Genomic DNA, 13154 nt, shown 5'->3' with positions numbered 1-13154 from the left:
GGACCGCTTTGCGATTTGGGCGTAACTTATTTTGTAAACAAACATTGGAAGGCGAATTCCTGCTAAAACAAGCATTTCATGAGGAAACCACGGTATGGATCCGCCAGATTAGGCATTCCTCTACCAGATAAGGGAATTAGTTTAGGATGAAAACGCTTGCATTCTTCGGAATTCATAAAGCAATGTTTGTTTACAAAATAAGTTACGCCCAAATCGCAAATCAGTCCCGATATGGGTTCTTTGGGAAAGTTGACCTTAAATAAGCCAAAGAATCGATTGAGCGAATAAAACTTTTTGACAGGAAAGGTCAATTGGAAAATGATGAAACTGATTGGTTAACGTGGTTATTGCGTTACTAATATTTCAACACATGAGAATGAAAGCACCACATATAGTTTAAAGATCAGATAGTGGTAGAAAGAAAGAAGATTTCACTTTTAAATGCAATAATTCCGCAAAATAAAGAAGGGCAAAAGATAGGTTGAAGAACACCCAATTATTAAAAGAAGGCAAAGTGCGCTTTAGAATACATTAATTAAGTAAATGTTGTTTTCGGAGAAATGTTCTTTTCTGGCGTCAGGGGGGTTTTTGTTGATCAAATTTTATGAAATTGGGCCACAATATTCTTTGATATGTAAAGAATGTTTAGGCCAAATTTGAAGAACAAAATCTGCCAAAGCCGTCATTTCCCCTATATGCTATTTTTGAGAAACTTCCGCTATAAGCATCTGCTTAGGATGTGTGCATCAATTTAGGTGAAAATTGAATTGTTCTTTTCTAAACAACAACCTCCAGCATTCCAAATGACCCTCCCACACCCGCTATCCCCTCAATTTCATCTTTGATCCTGCCACCCAGTTTGATATCGTCTTCTGTAGACAGAGAATATGTGTTCCGAATTTGGTGGAAATCAGTCAAGCGGTTCAGAAGCTACACTGCATTGATCGACAACAACAAAAAAACTTCTCCCCCTTTCCAATGACCCTTCCATCCTTACCATAATCATCGCCACTGGACATCGAATAAGCATTCCAAATTTGAATGAAATCGGTCAACAGGTTCAAAAGTTACTCTAAGTTGATCGGTAACTAATCAATACCCCTCTTTCCACGCCTCTCTCTATCTTTTCCAATGACTCTCCTATCCCCCTACAAATGTCTCCTCAAGACGAGAAATTTCCCATGTCCACTAAAATCATCTCCTTGATACAGAGAGTAATTGTTCCGAGTTTAGTGGAAATCGGTCAAGGAACTGTAAATTCAAACTAAATTGTTGGTTTTTTAATAAATAGCTCTTCCTCCCGCAAACTCCCCCTCCCCAAACATCCCCCTTCTTAAGATAGAGAATGTGTGTTCCAAATTTGGTTGAAATAGGTCAACAGGTTTAAAAGTTACTCTAAATTGATCAATAACTTATCAATACCCCTCTCCCACGTCCCTCCTTCTTCCAATGACTCTCACATCCTCCCAACTATCTCCTTAAAACAGGGAATATGTATTCCAAATTCGGTGAAAATCGGTTAAGGGATTCAACAGTTGAGCTAAATTGTTCGTTTAGTTATGCATACACCTCCCCCGCCCCCTCTACCTTTTCCAAAGATCACACCACCCCCTACTCTACTAACTGCCTGATCCATAAAAAAAGTAAACTTTCTTAAGGTTTACACAATTAACTGCGAATAAACGAACTGCAACGTGGTATTGTTTGGTAAACTCGGCGATTGCAGTGAAACTAGTAGGGGCAGGTGGTCGGTTGTCGGCACCCTTTTGTTTTTGGTTCATGACTTTCGTCCAATTCAACAAAGTGGTGATATTTGGTGAAGAAATTTGATTAATTTGATCTTTCAGAAAATCTAAAAAAAATAGTTTCGTTATGAGTTGATTTTATGCCGTTTATAAAAAGGTGGTCGGTTGTCGGCACCCCCAAAAATCGAAAAAATATTAACTGTGGCCATTATGGCTGAAAATATCAAGATTTACTATGTAAATGGTAATGAAAATAATAACATTAAAATACATTATACATATTTTATTAAGCTTTCAAACAGATCGTGCCTATATAGCGCATTCAAGACATACACTGACAATATTCTACACGATCATGCTATTGGTTTTACACGTGATTTTTCACTAGTTGATAAGAATATCAAAATAACGTGTAAATCCAGTCTCAAGTGTCACAATACAACACGTTCGAAAAAATCGAAATGCACGGCAAATGAAAAGGAAAAACACGTTGAATTGTCAAGGATTGATATTCTTTTTCGAGTGAATTACGCTAGAATGTATTTAACCGGATTATTGATTATATTGTATATAATAATAAATAAACAATTTATTAACGAAGTCATACAAACTACTGATTGAAATATGTTTATTCATATTGTCATCAATTTTGCAAATAATAAATTGAAAATATTAAAGTAAATAACAGTTTCCATAGTTTAGGTAATTATCGGCCGGAGTTGAGGCTCGAGGGATGCAGAGCGCCGGGTATTTCTTCCAGCGGGGAAGCGAAAGTGGAGGAATCGATCATAACCGTTGAACCACACAAATACAGTATCGGCTAGCGGATCCATATTTTTTTGAACGGCGAACGTTTTCATTATGTAGATCATCTGAAAACTGTTTATTGCACTTATATTATTTTTATATAAATTATAAGCATGGACTCACCTTTTCAATCCGATGATTTCGTGTTTCACTGTGTAATGCAAAATAAAAAATGCAGAAACATTGATAACTTGTTGGCTTACTTTCAATCCGAGCGCCATGTTGCTACCGTCACAAATGAGTGCTCTATCGAATAATGTGGAAAACACGTTATAATCACCATTTTTTTCAACTGGTGTCAATTTAAGTTTATTCCTTGTCGATTTAACGTGATTTGTTAGAGAAATTGCAGATTTGTTAAACACGTTAGATTCACGTGAAATTGAACATCATTTAAACGTTTGGAATATTTTCAGTGTATGGTAAAATGTACATATCTATTGTCTGTCAAAAGTTAGGTAGGGGTGTCGACAACCGACCAGTGCCGGCAACCGACTACCTTCCCCTAAGTTTTAAATCTGAAGTATGACCATTAGACCTCTTCATGTTTTCAAAAAGTATCAAAAACTCAACCGGTCAGCCCAGAATTACAATTCTTATGCTAAAATAAGCCTCCTGTCAAATTTTCAGCTAATTCGCATAAAATTTCGAGGTGGCTCAAGTCGATTTAGTGTTTTTGGACTATTTTCAGTTTTGAAAAAAATCCAACGACAGATATAAACGCCGAAAACCATCGTAACAACCTCTATATGGAAGCTTTTGGTGTGCTCTACAAGTCGTGTGAATATTGCGTTTCGTTCTGTTCATGTTCTGGCCATTTTAAAGTGATTTTCAAGCTTTAAAGTACATAAAAACACTCCTCCCCCTTAAAGTCGTTGTTCTATAAAATTCTTGAATTTATGACAAATCATTGCTAATTTATTATATTTATTTTGCTCTTTTTTCCCTGGACATTTGAGTATTATAAATTGCTAATGTTCGATTTACCGTTAAATTCTTAAAAATCAGAAGCTGAACATTTGTCATAAATTTGCACGCTAGTATTTCCTTAAACAAATTATTCGACAAAACTTAAATCAAATCATATGATATTTGATGCTTGCAACAAACGACTTCCAAATTTGGTTCATTTCACCATATGTCTGTTTGCTTTTACCATTTAGTGCGTCGTAGTAACAAGTGAAATTGAAGCTTCTTTGTTCGAACAACTTGTTTGAAGAAATCTCAACGTGCAAATTTATGATTAATGTTCAGCTTCTGATTTTTAAGAATTTAACGGTAAATCGGACATTAGAAGTTATATTACTCAAATGTCCAGGGAAAAAAGAGGAAAATAAATATTTTAAATTAGCAATGAATTGTTATAAATTCAAGAATTTTGTAGAACAACGGCTTTTAATGGAAACAGTGTTTTTATGCACTTATAAGCTTAAAAATCACTTTAACATGGTCAAGACATGAACGGAAAAAAATCGCAATGTTCACAAGACTTGTAGAGCACACCAAAATCTTCCATATAGAGGTTGTTACGATGGTTTTCAGCGTTTATATCTCTCGTTAGATTTTTTTCAAAATTGAAAATAGCCCAACTAAATCGACTTGAGCCACCTCGAAATTTTATCCGAATTAGCTGAAAATTTGAAAGGGGGCTTATTTTAGCACAAGAATTGTGATTCTGGGCTGACCGGTTGAATTTTGGATACTTTTTTAAAACATGAAGAGGTCTAATGACCATCCTTATAATAAATAGCAAATGGGTGAATAGTGCACTGTGCGTTTGCCCAATGAAATCCTCGAACATCGTCTTGTACAACAAATACAACAATATTTCCCGTGTTGAACATGTATTCCAAATTTGATTGAAATCGGTCAGCAGGTTCAAAAGTTACTCTAAGTTGATCGATAACTAATCAATACCCCTTATTCTCTCTTTTCCAATGACGCTCACATCCCCCTACAAATATCTTCTCAAGACAGGAAATATCCCATATCCACTAAAATCATCTCTTTAATACAGAGAATAAGTGTTCTTAGTTTGGTTGAAATCGGTCAACGGGTTGAAAAGTCAAACTACATTGTTGTTTTTTAATAACACCCCATTCCTTAAGTTAAAGAATGTGTGTTCTAAACAGGTTTAAAAGTTACTCTTACTAAGTTGATCGATAACTAATCAATACCCCTCCCTCCAGTGGCGTAGCCAAAAAATCACTCTGGGGCGGGTTTCTGAACATTTTTTCAATTCGAGAAAGTTCGAAAAAAAAACTTTCTTCTAAAAATGTTGTCCCTGGGGGAGGTTTTATGTCCAAAACCACCCCCGTGGCTACGCCACTGCCTCCCTGTATGCTCCTCCCTCTTCCAGTGGCTCTCCCATCATCACATCCTCTCAATTATTAAGGAGATAAGACAGCGGTTCTCAGCCTGGGGTACATGTACCCCTAAGGGTACCTTCGCTGGCTCCAGGTGGTACCTCGACCAAAAAAAGCGTAATGGTGGACGTATTAAAATTCGGCTCGGAAGGCCACTTTTAAGAAACGCGTACTTAAGTCTACATCTAAGAGCCTTCTTTCAAAAGGCCCGGAAGCCTCCTTCCAAGAGGTCCGGAAGCCTCCTTACAAGAGGCCCGTAAGCCGCTCTACAAGAGGCCCGTAAGCCTCCTTACAAGAGGCCCGGAAGCCTCCTTTCATGAGGCCCGGAAGCCTGCCTTCAAGAGGCCCGGAAGCCTCCTTACAAGATGCCCGGAAGCCTCCTTTCAAGAGGCCCGGTAGCCTCCAGTCAAGTGACCCGTAAGCCTCCTTCTAAGAGGCCTCGGAAGCCTCCTTTCAAGAGGCCCGGAAGCCTCCTTTCAAGAGGACCGGAAGCTCTTTCAAGAGGCTTGGAAGCTTCCTTTGAATAGGCTTGGAAACCTCTTTCAAGAGGCTCGCAAGGCTTCCTTCAAGAGGCTCAGAAGCCTCCCTTCAAGAGGCTCGGAAGCCTTCTTAAAGTGGTCCGGAAGCCTCCTTTCAAGAGGCCCGGTAGCCTCCAGTCAAGAAGCCCGGAAGCCTCCTTCTAAGAGGCATGGAAGCCCTGGTTTTAAGTGGCCTGGACGCCTCCTTTCAAGAAGCGCGGAAGCCTCCTTACAAGAGGCCCGGAAGCCTCCTTACAAGAGGCCCGGAAGTTTCCTTACAAGAGGCCCGGAAGCCTCCTTTCATGAGGCCCGAAAGCCTGCCTTCAAGAGGCCCGTCAGCCTCCTTTCAAGAGGACCGGAAGCCCTTTCAAGAGGCTTGGAAGCTTCCTTTGAATAGGCTTGGAAACCTCTTTCAAGAGGCTCGCAAGGCTTCCTTCAAGAGGCTCAGAAGCCTTCCTTCAAGAGGCTCGGAAGCCTTCTTAAAGTGGTCCGGAAGCCTCCTTTCAAGAGGCCCGGTAGCCTCCAGTCAAGAAGCACGGAAGCCTCCTTCTAAGAGGCATGGAAGCCCTGGTTACGTGGCCTGGGCGCCTCCTTTCAAGAAGCGCGGAAGCCTCCTTACAAGAGGCCCGGAAGCCTCCTTACAAGAGGCCCGGAAGTTTCCTTACAAGAGGCCCGGAAGCCTCCTTTCATGAGGCCCGGAAGCCTGCCTTCAAGAGGCCCGGAAGCCTCCTTTCAAAAGGTCCGAAAGCCTCTTTAAAGTGGCCCGGTAGCCTCCAGTCAAAAGGCCCGGAAGCCTCCTTAAAAGAAGCCTGGAAGCATTTTCAAGAGGCTTGGAAGCTTCCTTTGAAGAGGCTTGAAAACCTCTTTCAAAAGGCTCAGAAGACTGCTTCCAAGAGGCCCGGAAGACTCCTTCCAAGAGGCCCACAAGCCTCCTTTCAAGAAGCGCGAAAGCCTCCTTACAAAAGGCTCGGAAGCCTTCTTACAAGAGGCCCGGAAGCCCCCTTACAAGGGGCCCGGAAGCCTCCTTACAAGGGGCCCGGAAGCCTCCTTACAAGAGGCCCGGAAGCCTCTTTACAAAAGGCCCGGAAGCCCCCTTACAAGAGGCCCGGAAGCCTCCTTTCAAGAGGCCCGGAAGCCGCCTTTCAAGAGGCCCGATAGCCTCCAGTCAAGTGACCCGGAAGCCTCCTTCTAAGAGGCCTCGGAAGCCTCCTTCTAAAAGGCCTCGGAAGCCTCCTTTCAAGAGGCTCGGAAGCCTCCTTTCAAGAGGCCCGAAAGCCCTTTCAAGAGGTTTGGAAGCTTCCTTTGAATAGGCTTGGAAACCTCTTTCAAGAGGCTCGCAAGGCTTCCTTCAAGAGGCTCAGAAGCCTCCCTTCAAGATGCTCGGAAGCCTTCTTAAAGTGGTCCGGAAGCCTCCTTTCAAGAGGCCCGGTAGCCTCCAGTCAAGAAGCACGGAAGCCTCCTTCTAAGAGGCATGGAAGCCCTGGTTACGTGGCCTGGGCGCCTCCTTTCAAGAAGCGCGGAAGCCTCCTTACAAGAGGCCCGGAAGCCTCCTTACAAGAGGCCCGGAAGTTTCCTTACAAGAGGCCCGGAAGCCTCCTTTCATGAGGCCCGGAAGCCTGCCTTCAAGAGGCCCGGAAGCCTCCTTTCAAGAGGCCCGGAAGCCTCCTTTCAAAAGGTCCGAAAGCCTCTTTAAAGTGGCCCGGTAGCCTCCAGTCAAAAGGCCCGGAAGCCTCCTTCTAAGAAGCCTGGAAGCATTTTCAAGAGACTTGGAAGCTTCCTTTGAAGAGGCTTGGAAACCTCTTTCAAAAGGCTCAGAAGACTGCTTCCAAGAGGCCCGGAAGACTCCTTCCAAGAGGCCCACAAGCCTCCTTTCAAGAAGCGCGAAAGCCTCCTTACAAGAGGCCCGGAAGCCTCCTTACAAAAGGCTCGGAAGCCTTCTTACAAGAGGCCCGGAAGCCTCCTTACAAGGGGCCCGGAAGCCTCCTTACAAGAGGCCCGGAAGCCTCTTTACAAAAGGCCCGGAAGCCCCCTTACAAGAGGCCCGGAAGCCTCCTTTCAAGAGGCCCGGAAGCCGCCTTTCAAGAGGCCCGATAGCCTCCAGTCAAGTGACCCGGAAGCCTCCTTCTAAGAGGCCCTCAGAGCCTCCTTCTAAAAGGCCTCGGAAGCCTCCTTTCAAGAGGCTCGGAAGCCTCCTTTCAAGAGGCCCGAAAGCCCTTTCAAGAGGTTTGGAAGCTTCCTTTGAATAGGCTTGGAAACCTCTTTCAAGAGGCTCGCAAGGCTTCCTTCAAGAGGCTCAGAAGCCTCCCTTCAAGATGCTCGGAAGCCTTCTTAAAGTGGCCCGGGAGCCTCCTTTCAAGAAACGCGGAAGACTGCTTCCAAGAGGCCCGGAAGACTCCTTCCAAGAGGCTCGGAAGCCTCCTTTCAAGAAGTTCGGAAGCCTCCTTTCAAGAAGCGCGGAAGCTTCGTTTGAAGTGGCCTGGACGCCTCCTTTCAAGAAGCTTTGAAGCCTCCTTTCAAGGGGCCCGAAAGCCTTCTTTCAAAAGGTCCGGAAGCCTCCTTTCAAAAGGTCCGGAAGCCTCCTTCTAAGAGGCATGGAAGCCCTGGTTTTAAGTGGCCTGGACGCCTCCTTTCAAGAAGCGCGGAAGCCTCCTTACAAGAGGCCCGGAAGCCTCCTTACAAGATGCCCGGAAGCCTCCTTACAAGAGGCCCGGGAGCCTCCTTACAAGAGGCCCGGAAGCCTCCTTACAAGAGGCCCGGAAGCCTCCTTTCTTGAGGCCCGGAAACTTCCTTTCAAGAAGCCCGGAAACCTGCTTTCAAGAGGCCCGGAAGCCTCCTTACAAGAGGCCCGGAAACCTCCTTTCAAAAGGTCCGGAAGCCTCTTTAAAAAGGCCAGGTAGCCTACAGTCAAAAGGCCCGGAAGCCTCCTTCTAAGAAGCCTGGAAGCCTTTTCAAGAGGCTTGGAAGCTTCCTTTGAAGAGGCTTGGAAACCTCTTTCAAGAGGCTCAGAAGACTGCTTTCAATAGGCCCGGGAGACTCCTTCCAACAGGCCCGGAAGCCTCCTTTCAAGAAGTTCGGAAGCCTCCTTTCAAGAAGCGCGGAAGCCTCCTTACAAGAGGCCCGGAAGCCTCCTTACAAGAGGCCCGGAAGCCTCCTTACAAGAGACCCGGAAGCCTCTTTACAAAAGGCCCGGAAGCCTTCTTACAAGAGGCCCGGAAGCCTCCTTTCAAGAGGCCCGGTAGCCTCCAGTCAAGTGGCCCGGAAGCCTCCTTCTAAGAGGCCTGGGAAGCCTCCTTTCAGGAGGCCCGGAAGCCTCCTTTCAAGAGGTCCGGAAGCCTCCTTTCAAGAGGACCGGAAGCCTCCTTTCAAGAGGCCCGGAAGCCTCCTTTCAAGAGGCCCGAAAGCCCTTTCATGAGGCTTGGAAGCTTCCTTTGAAGAGGCTCAGAAGCCTCCCTTCAAGAGGCTCGAAAGCCTTCTTGAAGTTGCTCGGAAGCCTTCTTGAAGTTGCTCGGAAGCCTCCTTTCAAGAGGCCTGGAGGACTGCTTTCAAGAGGCCCGGAAGCCTCCTTTCAAGAAGCGCGGAAGCCTCGTTTTAAGTGGCCTGGACGCCTCCTTTCAAGAAGCCCGGAAGCCTCCTTTCAAGAGGCCCGGAAGCCTCCTTTCAAAAGGTCCGGAAGCCTCCTTTCAAAAGCACCGGGAGCCTCCTTTCAAGAGGCCCGGTAGCCTCCAGTCAAGAGGCCCGGAAGCCTCCTTCTAAGAGGCCTGGAAGCCCTGGTTTTAAGTGGCCTGGACGCCTCCTTACAAGAGGCCCGGGAGCCTCCTTACAAGAGGCCCGGAAGCCTCCTTACAAGAGGCCCGGAAGCCTCCTTTCTTGAGGCCCGGAAACTTCCTTTCAAGAAGCCCGGAAACCTGCTTTCAAGAGGCCCGGAAGCCTCCTTACAAGAGGCCCGGAAACCTCCTTTCAAAAGGTCCGGAAGCCTCTTTAAAAAGGCCAGGTAGCCTACAGTCAAAAGGCCCGGAAGCCTCCTTCTAAGAAGCCTGGAAGCCTTTTCAAGAGGCTTGGAAGCTTCCTTTGAAGAGGCTTGGAAACCTCTTTCAAGAGGCTCAGAAGACTGCTTTCAATAGGCCCGGGAGACTCCTTCCAACAGGCCCGGAAGCCTCCTTTCAAGAAGTTCGGAAGCCTCCTTTCAAGAAGCGCGGAAGCCTCCTTACAAGAGGCCCGGAAGCCTCCTTTCAAGAGGCCCGGTAGCCTCCAGTCAAGTGGCCCGGAAGCCTCCTTCTAAGAGGCGTGGGAAGCCTCCTTTCAGGAGGCCCGGAAGCCTCCTTTCAAGAGGTCCGGAAGCCTCCTTTCAAGAGGACCGGAAGCCTCCTTTCAAGAGGCCCGGAAGCCTCCTTTCAAGAGGCCCGAAAGCCCTTTCATGAGGCTTGGAAGCTTCCTTTGAAGAGGCTCAGAAGCCTCCCTTCAAGAGGCTCGAAAGCCTTCTTGAAGTTGCTCGGAAGCCTTCTTGAAGTTGCTCGGAAGCCTCCTTTCAAGAGGCCTGGAGGACTGCTTTCAAGAGGCCCGGAAGCCTCCTTTCAAGAAGTTCGGAAGCCTCCTTTCAAGAAGCGCGGAAGCTTCGTTTTAAGTGGCCTGGACGCCTCCTTTCAAGAAGCCCGGAAGCCTCCTTTCAAGAGGCCCGGAAGCCTCCTTTCAAAAGGTCCGGAAGCCTCCTTTCAAAAGCACCGGGAGCCTCCTTTCAAGAGGCCCGGTAGCCTCCAGTCAAGAGGCCCGGAAGCCTCCTTCTAAGAGGCCTGGAAGCCCTGGTTTTAAGTGGCCTGGACGCCTTCTTTCAAGAAGCGCGGAAGCCTCCTTACAAGAGGCCCGGAAGCCTCCTTACAAGAGGCCCGGAAGCCTCCTTACAAGAGGCCCGGAAGCCTCCTTACAAGAGGCCCGGAAACCTCCTTACAAGAGGCCCGGAAGCCTCCTTTCAAGAGGCCCGGAAGCCTCCTTTCAAGAGGCCCGGAAGCCTCCTTTCAAGAGGCCCGGAAGCCTCCTTTCAAGAGGCCCGGAAGCCTCCTTTCAAGAGGCCCGGAAGCCTCCTTTCAAGAGGCCCGGAAGCCTCCTTACAAGAGGCCCGGAAGCCTCCTTTCAAAAGGTCCGGAAGCCTCCTTTCAAGAGGCCCGGTAGCCTCCAGTCAAGAGGCCCGGAAGCCTCCTTCTAAGAAGCCTGGAAGCCTATTCAAGAGGCTTGGAAGCTTCCTTTGAAGAGGCTTGGAAACCTCTTTCAAGAGGCTCGGAAGACTGCTTTCAAGAGGCCCGGAAGACTCCTTCCAAGAGGTTCGGAAGCCTCCTTTCAAGAAGTTCGAAAGCCTCCTTTCAAGAAACGCGGAAGCTTCGTTTTAAGTGGCCTGGACGCCTCCTTTCAAGAAGCGCGGAAGGTTGACATTCCCAATTTTGTGAAAAGCGGTTAATGGGTTCGTTATTCGTTTACTTATGAATATATATACAGCTATATATATAGACGAGGAATCAGAAGGAATAAATTTTGGCTGTTACGCCCTTTTCAAATGTTGGTCTAGAAAAGTTCTCAGAAAAATCACATATTATTATACATTCCATTGCCTTCAAGCTGTTCTTCATATTTATTTTTTTTTTTTACATTTAACTTTATGGTAAAACATTGATACGTCTTCTTTCAGGTCTATATATTTTTCACTGATGCTTTGAATGCCTTGAAATGATGAATTTTTCATCATATTTTTCTATTAATGCATCCAAAATGGGAATCCATAATAATGCATTTAAAACTAAATATACATAGAAAGATGAGGAATTTCTTAACAAAAATTTCGCTAAAATAGCAATCTTCTATCTCTATCCGTTTAAAAGTTATTCACGATTCACTGCAAATTGTAAAAAGAAGTTTTGCAATTCCGGATCATAATATCTGGTTTTATAGTTCATTTTTAAGTGAAAATACGCCTACTTTCCCATATCAATAAAATGATTGCTTTAATAACCATTATAGCATTCAAATGAGTTGCATAATAGTAGTTTTTGCAACAAGTTGCAAAAAGATATTTTTTAAGCACGAGTTGTACGTTTATCCATCGAGGCTTGCCGAGTTGGATAAATACTAAGAGTGCTGGAAAAATCAAGTTTGGCAACGAATTGCTAACGCTATTTTTTGCAATGACGAAAAATGAACTTCAATTTGATAAACCTGTACCAATATTGTACAGACTTATTTACTCCACATGATCATTCTTGCCAATAAATTATGTTACTGCAGAGAATAATCAGATTCCATGTTACCGTGCCACATTACATAGTTCGATATGCCGTGAAGCGATAGATGTACTTGCCGTTGGATTTTTTGATGTCATGTCCCTTAAACTATTACATTTATTACGCGACACAGAGAAGAGAAGAGACTATTTGAACACTCATCCAAGCTAATTCAGCAAAATGTGGTCATGTAACTACTTTTCTGATGTTCTGATGAGTATTATAATGAATATTATGCAACCCATTTGAGTTGCATAATGTTCATTAAAGCACTTATTTCGTTGGTATAGAAAAGTAGGCCGTTTTATCACTCAAACGCCAACTGTAAACCAGGTATTATGATCAGGAATTGCAAAAATATCTCTAACGTCTTATAAATATCACTTAAAAATACCTATTTCGTTTTATAACGCTATTAACCCATTTAGAAAATACTCATGCACCTATTCTATTATTCTACTCACAGATCGATGGCCTGCAAACTCTAGGGGAGAACATCGCCGATAATGGAGGCGTCCGAGAGGCATTCGAAGCATACAAAATCTACCAGAAGCACAATGGAAAGGAGCCGCTTTTGCCAGGGTTCGAAGACTTCACTCACGAGCAACTGTTCTTCATTTCCTATGGCAATGTGAGTGTTACCGACTTCTGTGATACCCGCCCATATCATTGCCTAACAATAAAACTAAACTCTCCTTCCGTAGCTATGGTGCGAATCACATACGGCGTCCTCAGCCAAGGCCGCCTTAGACGACACCCACTGCCCGGGCTGGATTAGGCTCAAAGGTGTGCTGAGCAATTCGCCGGAATTCAGTCAAACGTTTGGCTGCAAAGCGGGGAGTGGTATGAACCCGACCACTGAAAAATGTAGAATTTGGTGAATTCAAAGGGAACGGTTCTTCCCGTTCTCGATAGCAGAGCAATCAAACTGTGTGATTTTAGATATAGGTGAATTTTCTGACCAATTTTAATCTTGCAACAGGTGTGATATATTGAAGTGCAATAAATTGTTTGTTCCCAGCTGTTCACGGTTTACATTTATGTTCTTCGGTGTCTTCATTATTTCCATCATCAATGCAATCGTTCGGTTATCACGTGTTTGTAAAAAACTACCGCAAAATGAAATCATGAAGCTCAACTCAAACAGGTTTAGGCTCATGCCAGCATCACCTGCGCCTTGCAAACAATCGTCGCATTCTCTTTGAATAATTGGTTCGTAATTTTAGGGTTATGTCACGATCGACCGGAGCGGCACGCTTTGCACCGTACTCGAACAGTCCAGCGGTGTGATTCAAAGCAAACCATGTTCTCATTGTCGTCAGTATTATATACGGTGGAATTTTAACTGCTAAGTGAAAGATAAATGTCCGTTTTATGATGTTTACTTTCGGTCAAGCATCTATCGAAACCAAAGTGATACAAGCGCGTGGTAGCAACTCTCAGGTAGCAACCAGA

The 13154-nt window shown here is 45.0% G+C and overlaps 1 protein-coding gene across 1 annotated transcript in view; it reads left to right on the top strand.

Moving 5' to 3' along the window:
- The window catches only part of LOC134220894 (neprilysin-like), a 52702-nt gene extending 40050 nt beyond the window's left edge, over nucleotides 1-12652 (top strand). The window contains exons 10-11 of the mRNA XM_062700057.1: nucleotides 12166-12330; nucleotides 12404-12652. Of these exons, the coding sequence (XP_062556041.1) occupies nucleotides 12166-12330; nucleotides 12404-12580 (342 nt within the window). The 3' untranslated portion in view covers nucleotides 12581-12652. The remainder of the gene's footprint in view (nucleotides 1-12165; nucleotides 12331-12403) is intronic.
- The last annotated feature ends 502 nt before the right edge of the window (nucleotides 12653-13154 follow it).

This window comes from Armigeres subalbatus, chromosome 3 (genome assembly GCF_024139115.2).
Source record: "Armigeres subalbatus isolate Guangzhou_Male chromosome 3, GZ_Asu_2, whole genome shotgun sequence".
Classification (NCBI taxonomy): Eukaryota; Metazoa; Arthropoda; class Insecta; order Diptera; family Culicidae; genus Armigeres; species Armigeres subalbatus.
Note: the sequence above shows the minus strand (reverse complement) of the source record. Positions and strands in the feature narration are given on the sequence as shown.